A 24,857-nucleotide genomic window follows, 5' to 3' on the forward strand; every position below is an offset into this window, starting at 1 on the left:
AATATAGCCATAAAGTCATTTTTTTTCGTGTCAGTTTCTCCTCTGAAGCTTCTCCACCACCTTTCACTGTCAATGTGCTATTAAACTCTTTTTAGAATATATTTACCCTGTGCAGTTAATAATTATAATGATAATGCTATCCCGGGATCTTATAAAGTATTTTCAAGGCGGTCAAGCAATCCACACATGGAGTCATGATAAGAAAATCCTGATATATAAGTATCATGTTTTAGAATTAAGTGATGGGGGTCAGCCTGTTTTCGGTTTTACAGATATGACTCAGTGACATTTTGTCAGCCCGATGGAAGAATCCACTGCACCCCTCCCCCTGCCCCCCCCCCCCCCACTCACATTCCCCGTCCCCAGGCTGTAGAAACTGACCAGTCCCTTATAAGGCTATTCAAAATTGTATAGTTGTTTTAGGAATACATACATAAATGGATGGTTTTCAGTTTTCATTTTCTTGTCATTGAAATTGCTTTGCTACCTCAGTATTTACATTGTCTACTTTTAAATGGTATTTAAGTTTTTATAGTCTTGAAAGATCCAGGTGGAAAACAGCTTTTATTACTTCCAGGCAACCATGTTTTAAAATAATTTCAATGCTACTACTACTACTACTACTACTACTACTACTACTACTACTACTACTACTATTTCTACTGATTTATGGACAAGAAGAATATAACACCATGGTTACAATTTACAATCGCAAAAGCTGTAAATGTTCCCCGCTTACTTTGTAATGTCAATATAAAAAAGTGTGTGCAAATTTGAAGATTTGAAATACATTTTATACGTAATTGATGGTGTCACAACAACTTTCGATTCCTTTTAGTCATATTGAGACTAGTTTAGAACGGATGCGTGTCAAAACACGCAGTGGATCTAATGAGAGCGAAATGTGCCTGTCAAACCCTAGGCTTTACTTTTGAGATGAAATATTACGAGGCAATTCAAAGCAGTATTGTTATCCCTCTGTACTGAACAAGAGCAATCAAACACCAACGATCGTAATTATTATGTCAGGTGAATTTGTATATTTATCAAAAATGCTAAGTAGTGCTAAGAAATGAGAAGAGAAACTAAATTCATTAAATGTTGCCTCTGAATTTGTTGTTTGTTTATAAAATCATTTACAAGTGTATGTATTCCAAAGTGTCCAGGGTGTTATTTGTAAGATGGAACAGCACTTTACTTCGATAACATGTCGAAAGGGATGATGGGAAATATAAACCATAAATGCCCTGGCACAGAGAAAAGTTTACTCACAACCGACTTGTTTGAAGACTGGAAACATTGACACAGCAGGTAAGTCACTCTAAATAACATGACAATATATTTCATTTGGTGAAATGTTTTAAATCTCGATTACGATGTCCGTTCATTAAGAGACAGGTTGAAAGTAGAAAATCCGAGTGAAGTAGTAGTCACAAGAGACTATCATAGTCTAGATTTTGTAGAGTGCAGTGATGCATTGTCATTAAATTGAGTATCAAATCCTTGGGCTTTGCTTACTCTTGCTTGCCATGATAAAAAAGACATTTTACTTATTTGAGTTCGAAGTTTATATTCCTGCACTGAAGATTACACCAAATGGGACATCCATCTATACGTATACAAATATACCAACACCGATATAAAATAATATAGTGTCAGCTGTTGTCATTTATTGAATTTCCTATTGAAAACAAAATTCGGTATCTGCTCAGATTCATTCAATGTGTAGAACGGGAAGCTCTGTTTTTTTTAATTGAGATGGGGTGGTTTTTTGAGACATTTTAGTTGAGATCCTTCAAAATCGACTTTACTTTTAATGGATGTGTTATACCCCCAAATACAAATAATTATTTCTTTTAAAAATTTCAATTTGGGAAATAAAAGAATATTTACTTCAATAAACGCATGGCACTAAAATAAAGTAAAGTGTCAACAAAGACCTATTCTTTACTCACTACATACTAGCTTTATATTAATACCACTAACCACTACTACATACTGATTTGATTGTACGGTTTGAAGCAATTTTCAATTTTGACAAATTTATTTAGAAGGGTTGGGGAGGGGGTCTGAGGTATAAGTATAAGAATTTAGTTTTTTTTATCATACATTTAACTATTGATCTCGCCCTTATCAACTTGTCGGACTGATTCATTTAGTTAGGCCAGTAGATTTTTTTTCGGGTACATACAGAGTATAAGCTTACCAGTTTGATTATAGATTTATATATCACTTGTTTAGGGTTAATTAAGACACGTTGAGTCTGCAAGGGTGTTAGCAAGTAAAGCTGTCGACCACATTTAGACAATATGGATATAACGTATATTAATGTTACCGTTCCTTAATATGTACCTATACGGTTTGGTAAAAGTCTCGTCTTTATCATATTCCCTTTCATACTGGGGTTTAAGGTTCGCTGTTCGTGACTACAGGGCAGATCTTTAATGGGATAGGTGGCTTGTCTGTCGACGCCCTTTGGTAAGCTGTTCGCGACTACCCAGCATGCCATCAATGGTATAAGTAGATTGTCTGTCGACGCCCTTCGCGTTACACGTTCCACGTCTAATCCTTCATTTTTTTTGTAATCTTCAACTTCTAAACCAGTCGTCAGATTTCTTTGTTATTTGGAGTGTATTCATATTGAAGAGTCCTCTTAGAGGATTTATATTGTTTTCTCTTATTGAAACAATGTTATATGGTCAAACATAAATTGCGTATTTGACCGAAAGTTTTCACGTCGATAAAACCGCTTACCATTTTTGTATATTTAGTGTTTATGTGCATTGGACTGACACTGCTCCCAATGCCATAGCCTGGGGGGAGGGATGACAGCTCCCCTCCTTGTGATTTTTAGGGATATTTTGTAAAAAATGCAACTTTTCTACTACATAGCCATTTTATTAAAATCATTATTTACCTGAGGATTCCTATCATGCGCGCTTTGAGTTGATGTCCAGCAGTCTATTTGATATATGTCAGTAAACAGACAAAGTAAGCATACCATTTTCTATCATGTCAAAGTAAAACGTCGTTCTATGTGAGGTCGCCTGTATTTGATTTTTTCCATCAGTATTTAGTTATAGAGTCCTAGTTGAAACTAAGACAATTTAATCACGTTTTAAAATACTTATACGCAATGTACTAATTTGGTATATGTTTACCTGTACTTATTGCAATAAACGTTTTATTTTATAATGGGTCGATTACCACGCTATAAGTCAAAAATAATAATTATACATTGCTAATAAAATGCAAATTAAATGAAAACAAACAAACAACAACAACAACAACAACAACAACATAAATATCATTGTCAGCCGAAACTAAAACGAACACTGAAGGTATCATCGAGCAATGACTCTGAATGCAACATAAGCCCGGGTTAATACTAACTAACAGAACAAAATTGAATTTTGCTAACGATCTCATTTTGAGTTAATTATCATAATCAATTATCATATAGTGATTGTTTACTTGCACCGAGTTACACACAAGACAAGTTACACAAGACAAGTTATGACTTCATGGTGTACTTTCATCCAGTTACATAGAAGACACTTTGACTACATTTTTGGTTGCATCCAGTTACATCGAAGACACTATGACTTCGTTGTTTACTTGCATCCAGTTACATAGAAGACACTATGACTTCACTGTTTACTTGCATCCAGTTACACAGAAGACACTATGACTTCTTTGTTTAATTGCATCCATTTACATAGAAGACACTATATATTCATTGTTTACTTGCATCCATTTACATAGAAGACACTTTGACTTCATTGTTTACTTGCATTCAGTTACATAGAAGACACTTTGACTTCATTGTTTACTAGCATCCAGTTACACAGAAGACACTTTGACTTCACTGTTTACTTGCATCCAGTTACATAGAAGACACTGTGACTTCACTGTTTACTTGCATCCAGTTACATAGAAGACACTTTGACTTCATTGTTTGCTTGCATCCATTTACATAAAAGACACTATGACTTCATTGTTTACGTACATCCAGTTACACAGAAGACACTTTGACTTCACTGTTTACTTGCATTCAGTTACATAGAAGACACTTTGACTTCATTGTTTACTTGCATGCAGTTACACAGAAGACACTTTGACTTCACTGTTTACTTGCATTCAGTTACATAGAAGACACTTTGACTTCATTGTTTACTTGCATCCAGTTACACAGAAGACACTTTGACTTCACTGTTTACTTGCATCCAGTTACATAGAAGACACTGTGACTTTACTGTTTACTTGCATCCAGTTACATAGAAGACACTTTGACTTCATTGTTTACTTGCATCCAGTTACACAGAAGACACTTTGACTTCACTGTTTACTTGCATCCAGTTACACAGAAGACACTATGACTTCTTTGTTTAATTGCATCCATTTACATAGAAGACACTATATATTCATTGTTTACTTGCATCCATTTACATAGAAGACACTTTGACTTCATTGTTTACTTGCATCCAGTTACACAGAAGACACTATGACTTCTTTGTTTAATTGCATCCATTTACATAGAAGACACTATATATTCATTGTTTACTTGCATCCATTTACATAGAAGACACTATGACTTCATTGTTTACTTCCATACATTTACATAGAAGACACTATGACTTCATTGTTCACTTGCATCCAGTTACATAGAAGACACTATGACTTCATTGTTTACTTGCATACAGTTACATAGAAGACACTATGTCTTCATTCTTTACTTGCATCCAGTTACATAGAAGACACTATGTCTTCATTGTTTACTTGCATACAGTTACATAGAAGACACTATGTCTTCATTGTTTACTTGCATCCAGTTACACAGAAGACACTATGACCTCATTATTTACTTGCATCCAGTTACATAGAAGACACTTTGACTTCATTGTTCACTTGCATCCAGTTACATAGAAGACACTATTACTTCATTGTTTACTTGCATACAGTTACATAGAAGACACTATGACTTCATTGTTTACTTCCATACAGTTACATAGAAGACACTATGACTTCATTGTTCACTTGCATCCAGTTACATAGAAGACACTATGACTTCATTGTTTACTTGCATACAGTTACATAGAAGACACTATGGCTTCATTGTGTACTTGCATCCAGTTATATAGAAGATACTATGTCTCATTTTTGTTTACTTGCATAACGTTACATAGAAGACAATATGATTTGAGATGTTTACTTGCATCCAGTTACATAGAAGACACTTTGACTTCATTGTTTACTTGCATCCTGTTACATAGAAGACACTGTGACTTCATTGTTTACTTGCATCCAGTTACATACAAGACACTGTGACTTCATTGTTTACTTGCATCCAGTTACATACAAGACACTATGACTTCATTGTTTACTTGCATCCTGTTACATAGAAGACAATGTGACTTCATTGTTTACTTCCATACAGTTACATAGAAGACACTATGACTTCATTGTTCACTTGCATCCAGTTACATAGAAGACACTATGACTTCATTGTTTACTTGCATACAGTTACATAGAAGACACTATGTCTTCATTCTTTACTTGCATCCAGTTACATAGAAGACACTATGACTTCATTGTTTACTTGCATACAGTTACATACAAGACACTATGTCTTCATTGTTTACTTGCATTTAGTTACATATACACGCCACGATGGCTTCATTGACTAATAATGTGAAAAAACCCACGTAATGTAAACACTGATTTTAAAGTTAAAGTTATAGAAAGTCGTAAAAGGAGAAAGGTCCAGGGAAGTTGTAATACAGGTAGCATCTCAATCTTGGATGCAAACTGGCAAACTACATATCTAGAAGTCGGTCTGTTGAACTATTTCTATTAAGTGCCCGTAGTGGTTTAAATTGTTAACATGTTATGCGATAATAACCATCCATTTATTATGTTTCTGACTACAACTAATGTATATATTTTGGGGTGATTTAGTTATTACCTTATACTTATATTAAATTATAATCAGCGACCGATATTATCCGTAAGCAGTGCAGATAAATGTTGACAATGCGACCGTCGTTGGGGGCGCTGAATTTTACCTGGAAGAGGACACAGGCACTGGGACACGTCACATAATAGTGTATGGCTTTAATGTTTACAATAAGTTAGAATTTCGCTGGCGATCTCATTTTTAGTTAATTATCGTATTTATTTATTTATTTATTTATTTATTTATTTATTTATTTATTTATTTATTTATTTATTTATTTATTTATTTATCATACGTTCTTTGTTTACTTGCATCTAGTTACATAGGAGACACTATGATTTAATTGTTTACTTGTATCCAGTTACATAGAAGACACTATGACTTAATTGTTTACCTGCATACAGTTATATAGAAGGCACTATGACTTCATTATTTACTTGCATACCATACCATACCATACCATAACATAAAAGACACTACGATATCATTGCTTACTCACATCCAGTTACATAGAAGACATTATGTCTTCAGTGTTTACTTCCATACAGTTACATAGAGGACACTATTACTTCATTGTTTACTTGCATCCAGTTATATGGAAGATACTATGTCTCATTTTTGTTTACTTGCATAACGTTACATAGAAGACAATATGATTTGAGATGTTTACTTGCATCCAGTTACATAGAAGACACTTTGACTTCATTGTTTACTTGCATCCTGTTACATAGAAGACACTGTGACTTCATTGTTTACTTGCATCCAGTTACATAGAAGACACTATGACTTCATTGTTTACTTGCATCCAGTTACATACAAGACACTATGACTTCATTGTTTACTTGCATCCAGTTACATACAAGACACTATGACTTCATTGTTTACTTGCATCCTGTTACATAGAAGACACTGTGACTTCATTGTTTACTTGCATCCAGTTACAAACAAGACAATGTGACTTCATTGTTTACTTGCATCCAGTTACATAGAAGGCACTTTGACTTCATTGTTTACTTGCATCCAGTTACACAGAAGACACTTTGACTTCACTGTTTACTTGCATCCAGTTACATAGAAGACACTGTGACTTTACTGTTTACTTGCATCCAGTTACATAGAAGACACTTTGACTTCATTGTTTACTTGCATACAGTTACATAGAAGACACTATGACTTCATTGTTTACTTACATCCAGTTACATAGAAGACACTTTGACTTCATTGTTTACTTGCATCCAGTTACACAGAAGACACTTTGACTTCACTGTTTACTTGAATTCAGTTACATAGAAGACACTTTGACTTCATTGTTTACTTACATCCAGTTACATAGAAGACACTATGTCTTCATTTTCTACTTACATACAGTTACATAGAAGACACTATGACTTCATTGTTTACTTGCATACAGTTACATAGAAGACACTATGACTTCATTGTTTACTTACATCCAGTTACATAGAAGACACTTTGACTTCATTGTTTACTTGCATCCAGTTACACAGAAGACACTTTGACTTCACTGTTTACTTGAATTCAGTTACATAGAAGACACTTTGACTTCATTGTTTACTTACATCCAGTTACATAGAAGACACTATGACTTCATTGTTTACTTCCATACAGTTACATAGAAGACACTATGACTTCATCGTTTAATTGTATCCAGTTAAGTTGAAGACACTATGTCTTCATTGTTTACTTGCATACAGTTACATAGAAGACACTATGACTTCATTGTTTACTTGCATACAGTTACATAGAAGACACTATGACTTCATTGTTTACTTGCATACAGTTACATAGAAGACACTATGACTTCATTGTTTACTTGCATCCAGTTACATATACACGCCACGATGGCTTCATTGACTAATAATGTGAAAAAACCCACGTATGTGATTTTAAAGTAAAAGTTATAGAAAGTCGAGAAAGGAGAAAGGTCCAGGGAAGTTGAGATACAGGTAGCATCTCAATCTTGGATGCAAACTGGCAAACTATATATCTAGAAGTCGGTCTGTTGAACTATTTCTATTAAGTGCTCGTAGTGGTTCAAATTGTTAACATGTTATGCGATAATAACCATCCATTTATTATGTTTCTGACTACAACTAATGTATATATTTTGGGGTGATTTAGTTATTACCTTATACTTATATTAAATTATAATCAGCGACCGATATTATCCGTAAGCAGTGCAGATAAATGTTGACAATGCGACCGTCGTTGGGGGCGCTGAATTTTACCTGGAAGAGGACACAGGCACTGGGACACGTCACATAATAGTGTATGGCTTTAATGTTTACAATAAGTTAGAATTTCGCTGGCGATCTCATTTTTAGTTAATTATCGTATTTATTTATTTATTTATTTATTTATTTATTTATTTATTTATTTATTTATTTATTTATTTATTTATTTATTTATCATACGTTCTTTGTGTACTTGCATCTAGTTACATAGGAGACACTATGATTTAATTGTTTACTTGTATCCAGTTACATAGAAGACACTATGACTTAATTGTTTACCTGCATACAGTTATATAGAAGGCACTATGACTTCATTATTTACTTGCATACCATACCATACCATACCATAACATAAAAGACACTACGATATCATTGCTTACTCACATCCAGTTACATAGAAGACATTATGTCTTCAGTGTTTACTTCCATACAGTTACATAGAGGACACTATTACTTCATTGTTTACTTGCATCCAGTTATATGGAAGATACTATGTCTCATTTTTGTTTACTTGCATAACGTTACAAGGAGACAATATGATTTGAGATGTTTACTTGCATCCAGTTACATACAAGACACTATTACTTCATTGTTTACTTGCATCCAGTTATATGGAAGATACTATGTCTCATTTTTGTTTACTTGCATAACGTTACATAGAAGACAATATGATTTGAGATGTTTACTTGCATCCAGTTACATAGAAGACACTTTGACTTCATTGTTTACTTGCATCCTGTTACATAGAAGACACTGTGACTTCATTGTTTACTTGCATCCAGTTACATACAAGACACTGTGACTTCATTGTTTACTTGCATCCATTTACATAGAAGACACTATGACTTCATTGTTTAATTGTATCCAGTTACATAGAAGACAGTATGACTTCATTGTTTACTTGCATCCAGTTACAAACAAGACAATGTGACTTCATTGTTTACTTGCATCCAGTTACATAGAAGGCACTATGACTTCATTGTTTACTTGCATACAGTTACATAAAAGACACTATGACTTCATTGTTTAATTGTATCCAGTTAAGTTGAAGACACTATGACTTCATTGTTTACTTGCATACGGTTACATAAAAGACACTATGACTTCATTGCGTACTGTGACTTCATTATTTACTAGCATCAAGTTACATAAACATGGCACGATGGCTTCATTGACTAATAATGTGAAAAAGGTAATATAAACACTGATTTTAAAGTTAAACGTTATAGAAAGTCGAGAAAGGAGAAAGGTCCAGGAAAGTTGAGATACAGGTAGCATCTCAATAAGGATGCAAACTGGCGAACTAGATATCTAGAAGTCGGTCTGTTGAACTATTTCTATTAAGCAATCGTAGTGGTTCAAATTGTTCACATGATATGCGATAATAACCATCCGTTTATTATGTTTCTGACTACAACTAATGTATATATTATGGGGTGCTGTAGTTATTAGCTTATACTTATATCAACTTATAATCAGAGGCCGATATCATTCGTAAGCAATGCAGACACATGTTGAAACCGCAATCGTCGTTGAGGGCGCTAAATTTTACCTGAGAGAGGACAGAGGCACTGGGACACGTCACCTAATAGTCAATGGCTTTGATGTTTACAATAAGTTAGAATTTTGCTGACGATCTCATTTTGAGTTAATTATCGTATTTAATTATCACACGTTCTTTGTTTCTTTACTTGTATCCAATTACACAGAAGACACTGTGACATCATTGTTTACTTACATATAGTTAAATATACGACTGGCTTCATTGTTTACATGCATACAGTTACATTGAACACACTATGCCGTCATTGTTTACTTACATACTGTTACATAGAAGACACTATGTCTTCATTGTTTACTTGCATTCAGTAAGACACTGTGAGTTCTTTATTTACTTGCATCAAGTTACATATATAAGGCCCTGACTTCAATGACTAATAATATGAAAAAACTCGTAATATAAATACTGATTTTAAGTGAAGTGACAAAGTCCAGGACAGAACCCTGGAAGTTGAGGTAAACTGGCCAACCACATACCTAGATCTTGGTCTATTGAATTATGATATGCGATAATAACCATTTATTATGTTTCTGACTACAACTAATATATATTATGGGGTGATTTAGTTATTAGCTTAGACATTTCTTTTTCAAAACACTTCTGAATACATATTCACTCTTTACTAACTAGGTATTCAGATAATCACTATTTATTCAATATATTACTTTAGAGTGTAGTTTATTTACATGTTTATGTTACTCATTATACAGTTAGTTACTTTTGATTAGTAAACTTTTATACTTTGCTATTTTTTAGCATAGTAGTTATATATCAGACCGTTATAATATGTTAATTGGTATTTTATTGTATTCACCATTTTATTTGTTTTCCATCACATATTGTACCCAAGTCAGTATTTTAACAACTTCGACATATTTTTCACTTTAATTTTGGGAGCCGTTTATTTGAGAACAAGGAATAAATGATTTAATGTTTTTCTTTATTAACATTTATGATATTGAATAAAATATAGAGGTTTTCGAGATCTTCATTATTTGACTATATACTTTGAATATAAAACATTTTTATAGATACATTACTAAATTACTGATTGATAGCTCTCAATACTTTCATCTTGTTTATATCTTATTTCTTAGTTTAGCTGCATGCTGGCAGAAAAATGTATTTTATTCTATATAAACATTGTTATATTTTCCCCCCTTTCTAAATAAGTTGCCAAAGGCAAATTTTCCTGATAGAGGGTAATATGTCACGGACCAATATTAGAATATTTATCATTTCGACAATCTCGTCCACTTCTCTAAGCTATCAGACAAATAGTTTTAGCTATTATCGGTGGAATGACGATAAAGCTAGACATTGACATATTGTGATCAGTTGATGGTAAAAATAACCGCATTGCCTTGTCACAAAATAGTTTAATAGAAGCATATGACTTTATTGTTAACATATAAGTTACAATTTACATCAATTGTGATAACAAGCGTGATGACATTATCATTTCCATGGATGCATTCACATAGATGACAATTATTTACATGAATGGAATCACACAGAGGACATTATGACATCATCATTTACTTGAATGCAATCACACAGAGGACATTATGACACCATCATTTACTTGAATGCAATCACACAGAGGACGATATAACGTCATAATTTACTTGAATGCAATCACATAGAGGACACTGTGACGTCATCATTTACTTCAATACACTCACATAGAAGACATTATGACGTCACATTTTACTTGAATGCAATCACATAGAGGACACTAAGACGTCATCATTTATGGTCACTTCAAAGTAAGACTTTGTTAATAATTCAAGAAAGGAGGTGGGTTGAGAAAATGTCACTGTCTCAATCTAGGATGCAAGGTGGCGAACCATACATCTCGGTTTGTTGAACTATCCCTGAGTGCAAATGTGTTCTCGGTACGAGAGTGACTTTGCACCAAATAGTGTATGTGTGGTCAACATCAAGAGTATTGTTGAAAACACTAAAAAGACCCCCGTCTTCTATTTTCGATTCATGCTATTTTCCATTAATTTCAGATACTGTTATCTTCCATTCAAGTTTCATTCAATATATTGACTGGTTTACTACTTACCTGCAAAACAGAAAAAAAAGTGTCTTATAAGGGGATCTTCTCTAATGGAAACGATGCAAGTCATGTAGTTCCCCAAGGTAGTACACTAGGTACACTCTTATTCATTGTATTCATGAACGACATGCCACTACGTGTAAGTACATGTAGATATGTGTGCAGATTATAACACTATTAGTGAAAGGGGTGCTAAACCCTGTGAAACTGAACAAAAGATAAACACTGCTATGAAAGATGCAAGCACCTGGTGTAGAGGCAACAGAATGGTCACTAATGCAGATAAATCAAAGACTATGCTAATAGGTACCAGGCAAAGACTTGCCAGACTTCCTAAAGATACACCTGATGTGTGATACAATAATAGCCCACTTAAATCAATCAAAATTGACAGGCTTTTGGGCATTATTATTGACCAGCATCAATTGCATGAAAATTCAAGAAACGCAAGTACAAGCATTGCCCCACTGCGTAGAATACGTTGTAACTCGCCGACTTAAACCTGTATAATGTTTTTTTTCAAAGCTTTCACAACCACACATTGACTAATGCAATACCTTCTGTGGTAATTCTTGCAATATTGTGCGAATTACGGTATTGCAAAAAAAAAATGGTCCCAGGTTGATTATGGATGCCCCCAAATCTGCTCCATCTCCACCACTTTTTAATGGATGCAAAATTATGACCGCACAAGAAAGAGTCAAATACGGAAACAGTTGCCTTAATTATTTACAAAGCACTAAACAACATGTTTACTAGGATCAGTATCGTATCATCTCGCAAAACAAGACTCGGTAGCCAAAAAAAAATTCTATATGTCCCTACAACCAAATTAATGACAACGTCCAGAGCATTAAGACATGTTGGTTCAATCACTTTTAATAAGCTTACTAAGCAAGTTCGGAGTTCAGCATCTTTACGCGCTTTTTACGACTAAGTTTGTAAACATACTGTAAATAAGTGATTCAGACAGTTTTATTAATCCTGTATATAGTAATTCTGTGTGTTTTACTTTATCCTGTTTTTGTTGTCTTTTAGATAGCCCTAGGGAAGACTAGCTTTCAGCTAAGCAGGTTATCTATATGAGTTGTAACCTTCTTGAATAAAGTTATATAAATACATCAATAAAATAAATAAATAAATTATTCTTACAATAAAAGATATTGACAAGCCATCGCATGTTATGAGTGGTGTGATGTCATCACAAACTTTTGAACTGAATGGAACACCAGCGGCGCTACATGAATATTGCTCAAGTGAAAAAGAACATGTCTTTCCCCTGTATGCAAACTGTGGTGGGTCAATACACCATATCACATGATACGATCTAAGCCAATCACCGAATTCTTCAACTTGGTGAATGTTTCTTTACATGCATAGCCAATACTGCTATCTTTGCAAAATATATTGATATCTGGCAGTTGCCAAGGGCATGCCCAGGGTTGCTAGGACCACTTATGTTTATGTGTTTCGTACGAAATTAAAACATCTCCACCAAATGTTAGCCCCATCCATTAATAATTTTTTGAGATATAAGTAACTGATCAAACTTCAGTTTCTGGCTCAAAATTAGCATATGTCACCATGTATATGCACTAGTTCATCCATCGTCACCTCCGGTGTTTGAAAAAGAGACTGACCACAAGTTACAAAGGATTGCTGAATTTTTTTTTATTTTTTTTTTTGGGGGGGAGGGGGCACACGCATTTATACAGGAGTGGTCACTATTTGATGCAATATTATCTTTATCACAAATATTCAATGTCAGAGGAGGGACGAGGTCAGTAACATTTGTGGAAGTAAGGACTTGGGTAGGCAATCTTTTTTACTCATTGGGATGCTTGAAAAAACTGCCCCCCCCCCCAACCCCTTGTAATTTATTTCAAATTCCTAGCCAGTTAACCTAACCACCGATGTATTTGCTTGCTCGTGGTATGCAGGTATGAGACATCATTCATTCAAAGATATGCACTGTAATTACTTTCAAGAACTTGTCAAAGCTTAGACAGCACGTACAAGAGCCAGGAACCGCAACAGTCTTTACTTACAGCGTGCTATCATGTTATAATTAGTACAGCTGTTAGTGTCACATTATAACTTCCCAAGCTATACAAAGATTGAGAAAAGTGACCCGAGTCTACACATGGGCCGCTCCTTGTTCTTTTTGGTATCAAATGTGTTGTTATTTTACGTAACTTCGTCCATTCACGGTCTTTCGTTACCTCACTTCATGCAAACAAATAAACAAACCCGTGTTTTCGTCATGCTTTTTTACAGGTGAAAACTGCTGCGCTGTTAAACCATGTTTTCATTTCGATTGATCGGATCGTTGATTGCTCTCAACTTGGTATTCCGAGGAGAAGCGATACCAGTCCAATCTACAAAATCTGGAACGCAACATGATTTCAGTAAGTTGAAATCACTGCTAACACATGTACGATACATCAAAACTTCCATTAGAAATGTAACACAGATATATATATATATTTATACGTCACCTGTCACCAATCTCGCATTCTGATTGGTCGAGAGCCCTGCAGATACACAGGCGTATTTTCCACCAACAGCCGTATTTTTGCTTGTTGTATCACGTGATCCTGCACGTCCCCTTGTAAACAAATCTAGCAGACAACTAGCGATCGGGCTATAACTAGTATTTCCAATATATGGAACGGTATTTGGCAAAATAAATTTGGGGGCAATAGTTTTGAACTGGGGTGTTGACACACACACACACACACACACACATACACACACAAACACACACACTCACACACACACACACACATATATATATATATATAGTTTTGCGCTCTACTACTGCGGTATAGAGCACTGTGTTAGCAGATTGATACTCACCGAGTTATATATATATATATATATATATACCTACGCACATCATATCACGCACACATCCACCCATCCATCCATCCATCCATCCATACATACTTCCATCCATCCATCCATCCATACATACATACATACATACATACATACATACATACATACATATATACATACATACATACATACATACGCACATACATACATATATACATACATACTTTACTCTGTGGTTCAAAATCTTAATTTAAACTGTGAAGTTTATAAACAAAATATGGAAAACCATGAATACAATATTTAGTGGGAACGGAAAACTCATAAAAATACCTTTCCTGATAGAAATTTCACATTCTATGTCGCATACGTTTTTTTCTTTAACTAAATAAGTTTATTAACTGTTCACACAAAGTTATCTTTATAAAGCCTAATGCATGTTAGTGTTGACTGGCTCTCTTCGCCAAGACCACCCCGAAACCAACACGAAGCTGCATATTCTACACTAAGATAGCAAGACCGCAATTTCCGCAATTTATTAAAGTATGGCTGAAATAAACAACTAAAACATACTGTTATTAAACACAGTTATGCAGGCACCAACGTGTTGATGTCTGCATTTGAGGTCTGTATGGTGGCAAGTTAGTTTATTTCATTTATTCAACATGCAGCAGTAACATGTGTGATTGCATCAGCAACCGATGAAAAGTAACTTTCAACACTTTGTCTGTAAGAAGATCAAAGTGTATTGGCTCTGTATAACAACTATATCAGCAAAGGTGGCCAGTAGAGGTTTTCGTTTATTTAGGGAAACTACTGTCTGGGCCAAATGACCAACCAAATGTGTACTTTCAAACTATCCTTAGAACCAATGCCAACATGAACATTCAAAAATAATGTTTACTTCTAAGCACTATTGCTTATTTACAGAAATTCCCGATCACGTACACGACCACTTTATGAGGGCTTCCTCGCAGACCTCAAGTGTTGTCGATGAGAAGGATAGTAAGATCAACCAACCTTTAAACAAACAGAAACGTGAAACGTCCGACTCTGACACGGATATAGGTAGTGATATTGCAGTTGCTGTAATAGATGAAGGTCTGGAAGGTGGGGTAAGTTAGTTTATTATTTCACGTTTCTTGTTAGTGTTCATTGGCTCCGTTTGATATCAAATGCAGACATCAATACATTGTTGCCAGTGTGCCTGTGACTAGCTGAAAAGTTGGTTTCATTTAAACACAATATAACAAGAAATTACGATCTTGCTATCTTGAAGTGTAGGGTGTGCATATTAGTTTTGGTTTCTGAGCGGTTGTATCAACCCCCAGCGTGTCTTAATAAAAATGTTTAAAATCCATACGCTAGAGGTCATGTACCATCACCGAGTAAATATCGTTTATCATCGGAATAGCTCAGTAGTACTTTGTTAATTTCATAACTGTCTAACTGATAGTTCATACTTCTAATTGTTTTCATGATGTGATGCATCTATGCACTATTAATTAAAATGTATCTTACTAAATCATATGGTGTATTAGCTTTTTGATAACAATTTTGTTAATACCTTTAGCTGTCTTACCATCAAGGTTATCGTCTTTCATATATGAATGAATCTTTGATCTTAGACTAACAAATTCTACAATTGTACACTAGGTCCGTCATCTTAGAATCTTTCAACAACCGTTTACCTATCTGTGATCAATATATGGATTTCCTCCTTTCATTCCCTTTTCAATAAATTGATGCATATCAACAATATCGGTTAATAGTTCTAAGTTTACATCAGTTAGTTTTAATATTGCACCCCAACCAAGCCATGGACTTGTCATATAATGGCAATGATCTAGGTTGTAATGTTGGTTACAAGTCTTTCTGAAATTTTCAAATAAATCAGCCAATTGTATGTACATTAATTTTAGACATAAGTTATGATATTCACTCTTAAGTTTTTATTTCAAATGTTTTCCATATATATGTTTTACCCAATCTGTGAAATTGTCCAATTCATGAAATGGGTAGGTAACTTTGTCCAGTTCATGAAATAGTCAATCATGTTGCCCAGGTTATGAAGTGGGTATGGTAAGATATGCCCAGTACTTGAAATGAGAATCTTTTATGGGAAACAACACAAAATAAATATCAATTAAACAATTTCATTATCATGTATTTTCAAACTCATCACTTCACAATTCTTACTTTATAATAATTCAGTTTAGCTTGTGTTTTTAACAGAGTTCAATAATCAACACCCCAGTTCAAAACTTTTTAATTTAATTTCGCTCCTTTTAGATCATAATCTATACTCTCATTTGCATAAGGTTAATTATTTCATGAACTGGACAAAGTTACATGCACATTTCATGAATTTGGCAGTTTCACAGATTGGGTGTAACATATACATGTTTGTCATGTTGGTAATCTTCATTATTCATATTTTCGCCATTCCTAATACTATAAGATCATTTTGACTGGCTAATGTTTCAAAACTATCCATATAGTCACAGGAATACCTACCTATTTGTTTCATTATTTGGAATTTATCTTTGAACACATTCTTTGTGTGTCTGCAAGCCTTATTGTCAATGATATTTGCAAGTTTTTATAGACTAGAACTCATAAATTGAAAATTGTCTATAAATACTAAATGTTTACCCGACATAGAAGCCATGTATTTTTCCACATTATTTGGTATTATATTTATCTGTGTACTGATTAAACATATCAATCTCTTGTATTATAAAGTAACTATCATATCCTGTAATAATATGAAAGATAACTGGTATCTTATTTGCTAACTTAAATTATAAGTTACATTATTCATAAGTTAAACCTCTGTACCTACTTGTAATATGACACTGGTCTCTTACTCTATTATCTTTATCAGTATATATTTTTTAAATTACAAACATGACATCTTGTGACATTATTGAAATATATTTTTTTATCGATAATTATATCTCTACTGAAATGTTCGCTTTTCATTTGTTCTTCCAACATATTTATACAAAAAATATATAAACAAATGTTTGCCCTCTGAATATATTTACAGGTTTACTATACTTTTCATTATCACAATAAACTGCCTTATAGCCAGCACCACAATCAGTGTGTTTTTAATATTTATCAGTATATTATTTATCATTAATTGATTATTCTTAACCCTTATATTCCACCATGAGTTATACAATTTACATTTGCAATAATCTGATATGTTGATACCCAGTTAGTGTTCCATGGAACTGAATAGTTACATCGTTAGCACTTTGATTGACATGAACTAAATTTATATAAATTGTCATCACTATGATATATACATATAAATAATAATTACATAAGGACTTCAAAATAAGATTTACGGATATATGTACAAAATTATAGATTGGGTGATATTAATGTGAAAGAAGTAAAAACTACTACAAACCACAATACAGATTTTGTTCTGTAACGGTAATCATTTCTTTTTTAATGTGTGATAGCTGCCGTTCAAATTCATACACATACTAATAATTGTGTTAATTTAGATAATGTGGATGAAATAGTTGTAGAAATACAACAAACACATTAATTAGCATTTGTTTATTTATAGAGTAATGTATCTCAAAAGTACACTTTATCAGATATTAGATATTACCATATATATCCCCATATCAATCACTCCTTGTGACGTTTAACCCAAAATATTACTTCTGATATCGGTCTATAAACGTCATTATATTTATGTTATGCGTCATGATATTCACGTTAAACATCATCACAAAACACCTCTCTGATTGGGCATAACGTCGATTCTGAACATAAACAAATTTAGATAAAATGGCGGCCGATCTGAAGTTAGGGATATCGAGTATGCCACAGAATGTGGAATTTTGACGAAAACATCCATAACCAAATGATACTATTTATGATCGCAAATTCATAACAACACTGTCAGGTACATACATTTTGCAGCGGCATCGCGGGCACGACTGTGTGAGGCATCGACTGACATTACATATATGCTACCCATAACACACTATCGTACTATCGTAGTTACGATCGCGGTCGACCATATATTTTTACTAACATATTAAAGCATGTTCTGAAACATTTAGAGTACAAACTCTAATACCAATATTGGATATCGAAATAATTATGGCAAGCTACACCGAAATCTGATGAAAATTGATGATCATCGGAGCATTTGAGCAGGGTCACCAAATTATATACGTATGTATGTGGATATCATCTGATAACAGGTCATGCCACACATGAATCGCAACATAGCAAGCCATTCTCTTTTTAATTTTCATAATTCCTTTTGGATTTCTGGGCATAGGCATATGATAAATCGGTTATTACTTGATATCCACTCTTCATTCGTCATATCAACGTTCATGCAGATTCCATAACGTGACACTCGTCTAACTACTCGTGTCATGTTACACATACATTACTCACGGTGATACGACCAAGGAAGAGGCGATATCTGGTTAAACCTCATATTATCTATCAGCACCAGATCCCAGATTACCTTGAGTACTTAAAACCAAATATACCTCTTCAAATTACCCCAGAAAAAGCAATAATGGAATTAAATAATAAATTCAATTGTACCATTATAGTGGTTCATTCTATCTCAGTTATGATTATCATTATTCCACATAAAAAAAGAAATGAACTCTCAACTACATTAATTTTGTGTGACACACAGGAAAATGTACTTTGATTGAAATCTGAAAATCAGAAAAGAATTAGTCATATATACAACTTCTGTACAAATGACTAATGATATAAAAATAATAACCTAAGGAACAGTAATCATAGATTATATCAAAGTAAATACTGAGGGTGAATATGCTAAACTATTTAAACACATATCATTAGTAAATGTGTTTGTACTTACGAACTTTGGGAGCTATCAATAGAAGATGACTTTTGGGATACATCTGATGGTAATTATGAATATAATTAAAGGCTGACATTATTCAAGTTGATAATTATGATGTTATACATAAAATAAATGAGAAAGTAAATGTCGCTTAAACGCAGGGTTTGTTTTCGTCATGTTATATGAAACAGGACCAGGTAAATGTCACATTGAAAGCTGAGAGTAAATCGGATAAAGTGTTTGAATGATTGGACAGTAAAGTGAAAACGAGTCTATATTGGTGAATATATTATCGAGGATTTGAAAACACTGTATGATGTTAATATTCTTGTCAGTGCATTGAACTTTGATAGGACTATCAATATTATACTGTGAATACTCGATGATTGCGGACGAGTCGGTATTTGTCTGAGAAAACAGGATGTGTCCAGTGACTGCGACAGTAAATGTATGGTAGCTGATAATTTGGAAATGTGATAATGCAGTAGAAATAAGAATAAAACGCTTGGTTTTGAATTTACACCTTGGAGATATCCAGTTGTGCTTTATAGTTGTACACTATAGTAACAGCTGAATCCAATGCATTCATACCATTGTAGAATGAGATGCAGGGAATTGTAGACTTACATAACAATGATTCGATATTATATTTCTACCTTTGTACAGGCATCAATTGATATACAGCCACAAAACGGCTTTGGATCAGATGGTGAAATTGCGCCTCCTGCATGGCACATTGATGTCGATGTTGACGAGGAAGATGACGAAGAAGAAGAAGAATCATCGGAGTCAGTCTTCGGCTACCCGATGGGCATTGGTAAGTGGGATAGTATAACCTCCATGATGTTCACTGTACTCGTTAGTACATGTGCGGCCTTAATATATAAATCAGAAGTCAGATTTCAAAAGCAATGTTTTAGTCTCGTATGCTTGCACGCACACACGCACGCAAGCACACACACACACACAAACAAGCACAGAGAGAGACATAGAGAGAGCGACACACACACATACTCACACACACATATATCTTAAGCTGCCTCCATTACAAACTCGTAGAAAAGGTGCTCGACTTACGAATCGATACACACGCACATCAGTCCATCCATCCAGCTTAAATGTTGTGTAATCTTATCATCACAATATGATAGTACAACATTTATATATATTTCATTCTTTGTTCAACTTTCAAGGACCTATGATGTTTAATGGATGCTATGGCTCTGGGTACCTGCCTGGAGATCCATGTTATGAAAACAGAATACCTTCACAGTCAACGTGTGTTGTAAGTATGCTTAAGATACAACGGAAACAGTTCAAGCTGATATCAAATGTGGCCTGGACATAACATTTTCATCATGGGGAATCATGATGGTAGAAAGGTTAGAGTGACTGCTGGGAATCTGATAAGAGAATTCAGGCTTTTGTACTCAGCAAACATTTCGTAGATTTTCCATTCCGCCATTTCCTAGTTCCCAAATGTAAAAATCTTCCGATAAATTGTTGTTACAATCGGACCATATCTCAGATATCAACCGAATTCAGATGCCATGTAGGAGAATAGGAGCAGATAATTTCACTTCTGAGAACGTGATTGGGTATCGATGTTCACATGGTAAATAGAGGGAGTTGCTATCGGCCGTAACATGCAAAATAGTTAGGTAGAAAACAATTATCTGCTCTTGCTGCAAAAACGTTAACAAGAAATTTTGCATGAAAATCAGTGCATATTAATTTCCTTCGAAAGGATAGTGTTATAGTAAAATGAAAAGAAAGCTGATAGCCAGAGGCATATTTCTTAGGTAGAACTATATTTGATTATTTGTTTAAATACATATTTGTATATATTGAGTAATTTATCTGTATAAATTAATTTTGTAACGTTTACGAGTTTCTCGAGAAGGTTGGCTTTTCTTTAGGATGCTGTTGACATAGACGTGAATTGGTAGAACCTATTGTAACATTTTCGCACTAATACACCCATCGTCAAATACTCAATTTGTGAGTGTAGAGTAAACATTTTACAATACAAACTGAACAGGAGCATTTTAAGATTCAGTGTGGACGTCTATTATGTGAAATACCAGACATATAGTATATAATCGGAAAAAATGCTATAGTAGGGATAAGTTTGTTCCTTTCGCCTAGATGGGGTTGATGGTGGTGGGGTAGGGTATGATTGATGGGGGTCAACTCGTTTTTACCTCTTATAAGGGACCGGTCAGTTTCTCCAGCTGGGGGTGCGGGGTAATTCTTAAATCGGGCCCAAAACAACTCACAGACAGGCTTAATTCTAAAACATGATGACCCCCCCCCATATATATAATATTTACATGACAGGTATTTTTTGATCGTGACTCAGTGTGGACTGCTTGACTGTCTTGCAAATACTTTATAAGATCCCAAACTATCATAATTATAATTATTGACGACACAGGGAAAATATATTCCAAGAGGAGAAGGGAATGTGTACATGTTTTATGGTGGTCATAGGGGTCTCCCCCTAAGGAGGTTTTATTGTAATTCTGAAGTCAAATTTGAGACTTTCCATGATTTTTCAGAAAATAATTTACAAGCTTTACAAAACAGCACCAACATGTAAAAAGCAACTATATAGCGTTGGAATATTTTTGAACTATAGTTTGATAGCATCTTGACAGTAAGAGGTAGTGAGAAGAGCTTGAGACTGGGATGTGTACACCACATGTGTGTGTGTGGGGGGGGGGAGGGGGGAATTTCCTAGGATATGCCCACCTCATGGGGGAGTCCGAGGGGATATCCCTCTAGAAGCCGTGGGTGATGTTCACACACACACACACACACACACACACACACACTCATAGACAGAAGCAAACTTAGAGAACAGTGCAATATAAACGAAGCATTGATTGTGAAACAGCCAAGCATTTACATGACATGTTCTGTAAATAGTATGGGGGCTAGGTAATACATGTATAATTATGTATACATATAGTTATGTTTGAATTTATAAGTATTATTAAAGAATACAAGTAAGAAACAGGGATAAGAACAAATATTTACATTACCACATTTCAGACAAGGCTATATGCCAGTGTAGAAAATGATTTTTTTTCTTTCTTCACAAACCAAAACACAATGACACCCTATCAACAATTTTCAAAACAGCATGACCCCTCCCCCTGACAATTTCAAAAACAGGGTGACCCGCTACCAATCCCCCACCGAAAAAAACTGACTGGTCCCTAAGTTTGCTTCTGACTATGTGTGTGTGTCTGTCTGTTTGTTGACACGATGTTGATAAACGTTCTGAGAATAATAATGATCAATTAGGCTAATTAACAATTTTCATTAATTAGGCTATATCTACATAGTGCAAACTTCAAATTCTATATAATTTGGTTACATACATTTGTGTTACGAAAATTAATTTTTGTAATATTGGTAATTTAACTGAAGATGAATTTCATTTTGTTTACTATGCCCTGTAAATAAAGACCAGGTGTAAACTGAATTCCTCCCGTAAGGATACACTACTCTTTATTTTGTTAAAGAATGTGTACCTAGTTTGTATTTAAGCAATACAGATCTAAATATAACCAAGTGAAAAAAGGTCATTCAACTTTTCAATTCAGATCTGAATCGCTTCTATTTGCGTTTACATTGTAGGCATTGTAGGATTTGGTTCACGCCGAATTCAATGTCACAAACACAGAAGAAGAAGCCCAAAAATCACAGCAAGCGCTACAATATATACAATCGACATGTTCGCGCCATGGACTCCATCTTGCCATTACACGTATAAGTTATATGCATGGTTCATGCATACGCATTTGTCTTCATTGCATTCTATCACAGAATTGAAATTCTTAAAGGTATAACTCAATTGAAATGTAGACGCATTAGCACCAAAGGGGAGATCAAAATTATATAGTATTTGTATACTCGCCAAACGTTTCGAATTTGGTCTGCTTGAACCGCTAATTTGGGCAGACTAGACGCCATATCATAAAACCTACAGCATTGACGCCGACCGGCCGCTGAGGGCAGCTTTCCGAGTTTACTCAAATTGATATAGTTTAATTATATTAATTCATATTGTCTTAACACTTTAAAGTACATCAACGAATTTTATAGGACAAATGTATTTTCTTATGTTTGATGAATATACTAATTTTTATTGAAATTGAAGTATGCTGTCTTAAGATATTGCTTAATTAGTTGATTTCATTAATATGCAAATTTATCTAATTAAACATTAACCGATCTGGCTCAAAACCTAATCAGGTCTAGCCATTACCCTAAGGATTATATATTCATTACAATTGAGCCAGCCGATTTTTAGAAAATGATGACACAGACACACACACGGACAGACAGACATACATACAGACAGACAGACAGACAGACAGACAGACACACGGACAGACAGACAGACACACAGACAGCCATTCCTCTTTTAATACCTCCCGTATCCTTATGGGAGGTAAAAATTAGAGAGTAATATATTTGCATAGTGGTGCTACCTTATAAAGAATTTGCGAGATATAGTCAAGAAGTTCACTCTGAGCTCCGAGTCACGATAAAATAACTTTCATGTTAATATGAGGGAGTTCATCATATTTTAGAATTAAGAGATATGGTGGAGATTTTACAGGTCAGTAACCTATTGTCTGGCCTATTGAAAAACTCCCCCTCCCCCCTCGGCCAGAAAGAAACTGACTGGTCCCTTAGTCCATTAAAGTAATAATGAAATTATGGGATATCATATGTAAATACATATCTTACAGGATATGCTTGATGCAGCCGCCTTTATTGGTGTTGGATTTGATGCACGTGGGGAGTACAGTCCAGATAGCCGTAAAATGAGTCTTATCCAACGAAATTGTGCTGGTTATTCCACGTAAGTGATTGCAGTACTTTAGATTTTTTAAAGAAAATGGAAGAGACTATTGAGCTGCTTATTCCTTTCAATTAGTGGAAGTGATTTCATAATACAAAATGGGACGTTTTGGAACATGAATGCTGAACACCAGTCTATCTATGAATAATATGTTTGTCATCGTGTTTACGTTTCACAATTCTTTAGATATGATGGCTATGATGTGCCCGATACGATGAACGTACATGGTATCTATGATACCTCCTCCACCATGATGACGTACTCGGAACGTAGTGAATACACCAGGCACTTACAAGTAGAAGCTGGTATATCTGGCGGTTTTTCGTCCTTCAGTGGTTCAGTATCTGCTGCCTACGGTTCTACACAAACTTCAAACCAACAACAATTCATGTCAACACTTGATATTGACATCATGAGGTGGGTTTATTTC

The 24,857-nt window shown here is 34.5% G+C and overlaps 1 protein-coding gene across 1 annotated transcript in view; it reads left to right on the forward strand.

The window, feature by feature from the left end:
• The first annotated feature begins 1,276 nt into the window (after positions 1–1,276).
• The window catches only part of LOC144439719 (uncharacterized), a 40,801-nt gene continuing 17,220 nt past the window's right edge, over positions 1,277–24,857 (forward strand). Inside the window, exons 1-7 of the mRNA XM_078128953.1 lie at positions 1,277–1,311; positions 14,115–14,245; positions 15,606–15,790; positions 20,212–20,362; positions 20,739–20,830; positions 24,315–24,427; positions 24,614–24,844. Of these exons, the coding sequence (XP_077985079.1) occupies positions 14,140–14,245; positions 15,606–15,790; positions 20,212–20,362; positions 20,739–20,830; positions 24,315–24,427; positions 24,614–24,844 (878 nt within the window). The 5' untranslated portion in view covers positions 1,277–1,311; positions 14,115–14,139. The remainder of the gene's footprint in view (positions 1,312–14,114; positions 14,246–15,605; positions 15,791–20,211; positions 20,363–20,738; positions 20,831–24,314; positions 24,428–24,613; positions 24,845–24,857) is intronic.

This window comes from Glandiceps talaboti, chromosome 9 (genome assembly GCF_964340395.1).
Source record: "Glandiceps talaboti chromosome 9, keGlaTala1.1, whole genome shotgun sequence".
NCBI lineage: Eukaryota > Metazoa > Hemichordata > Enteropneusta > Spengelidae > Glandiceps > Glandiceps talaboti.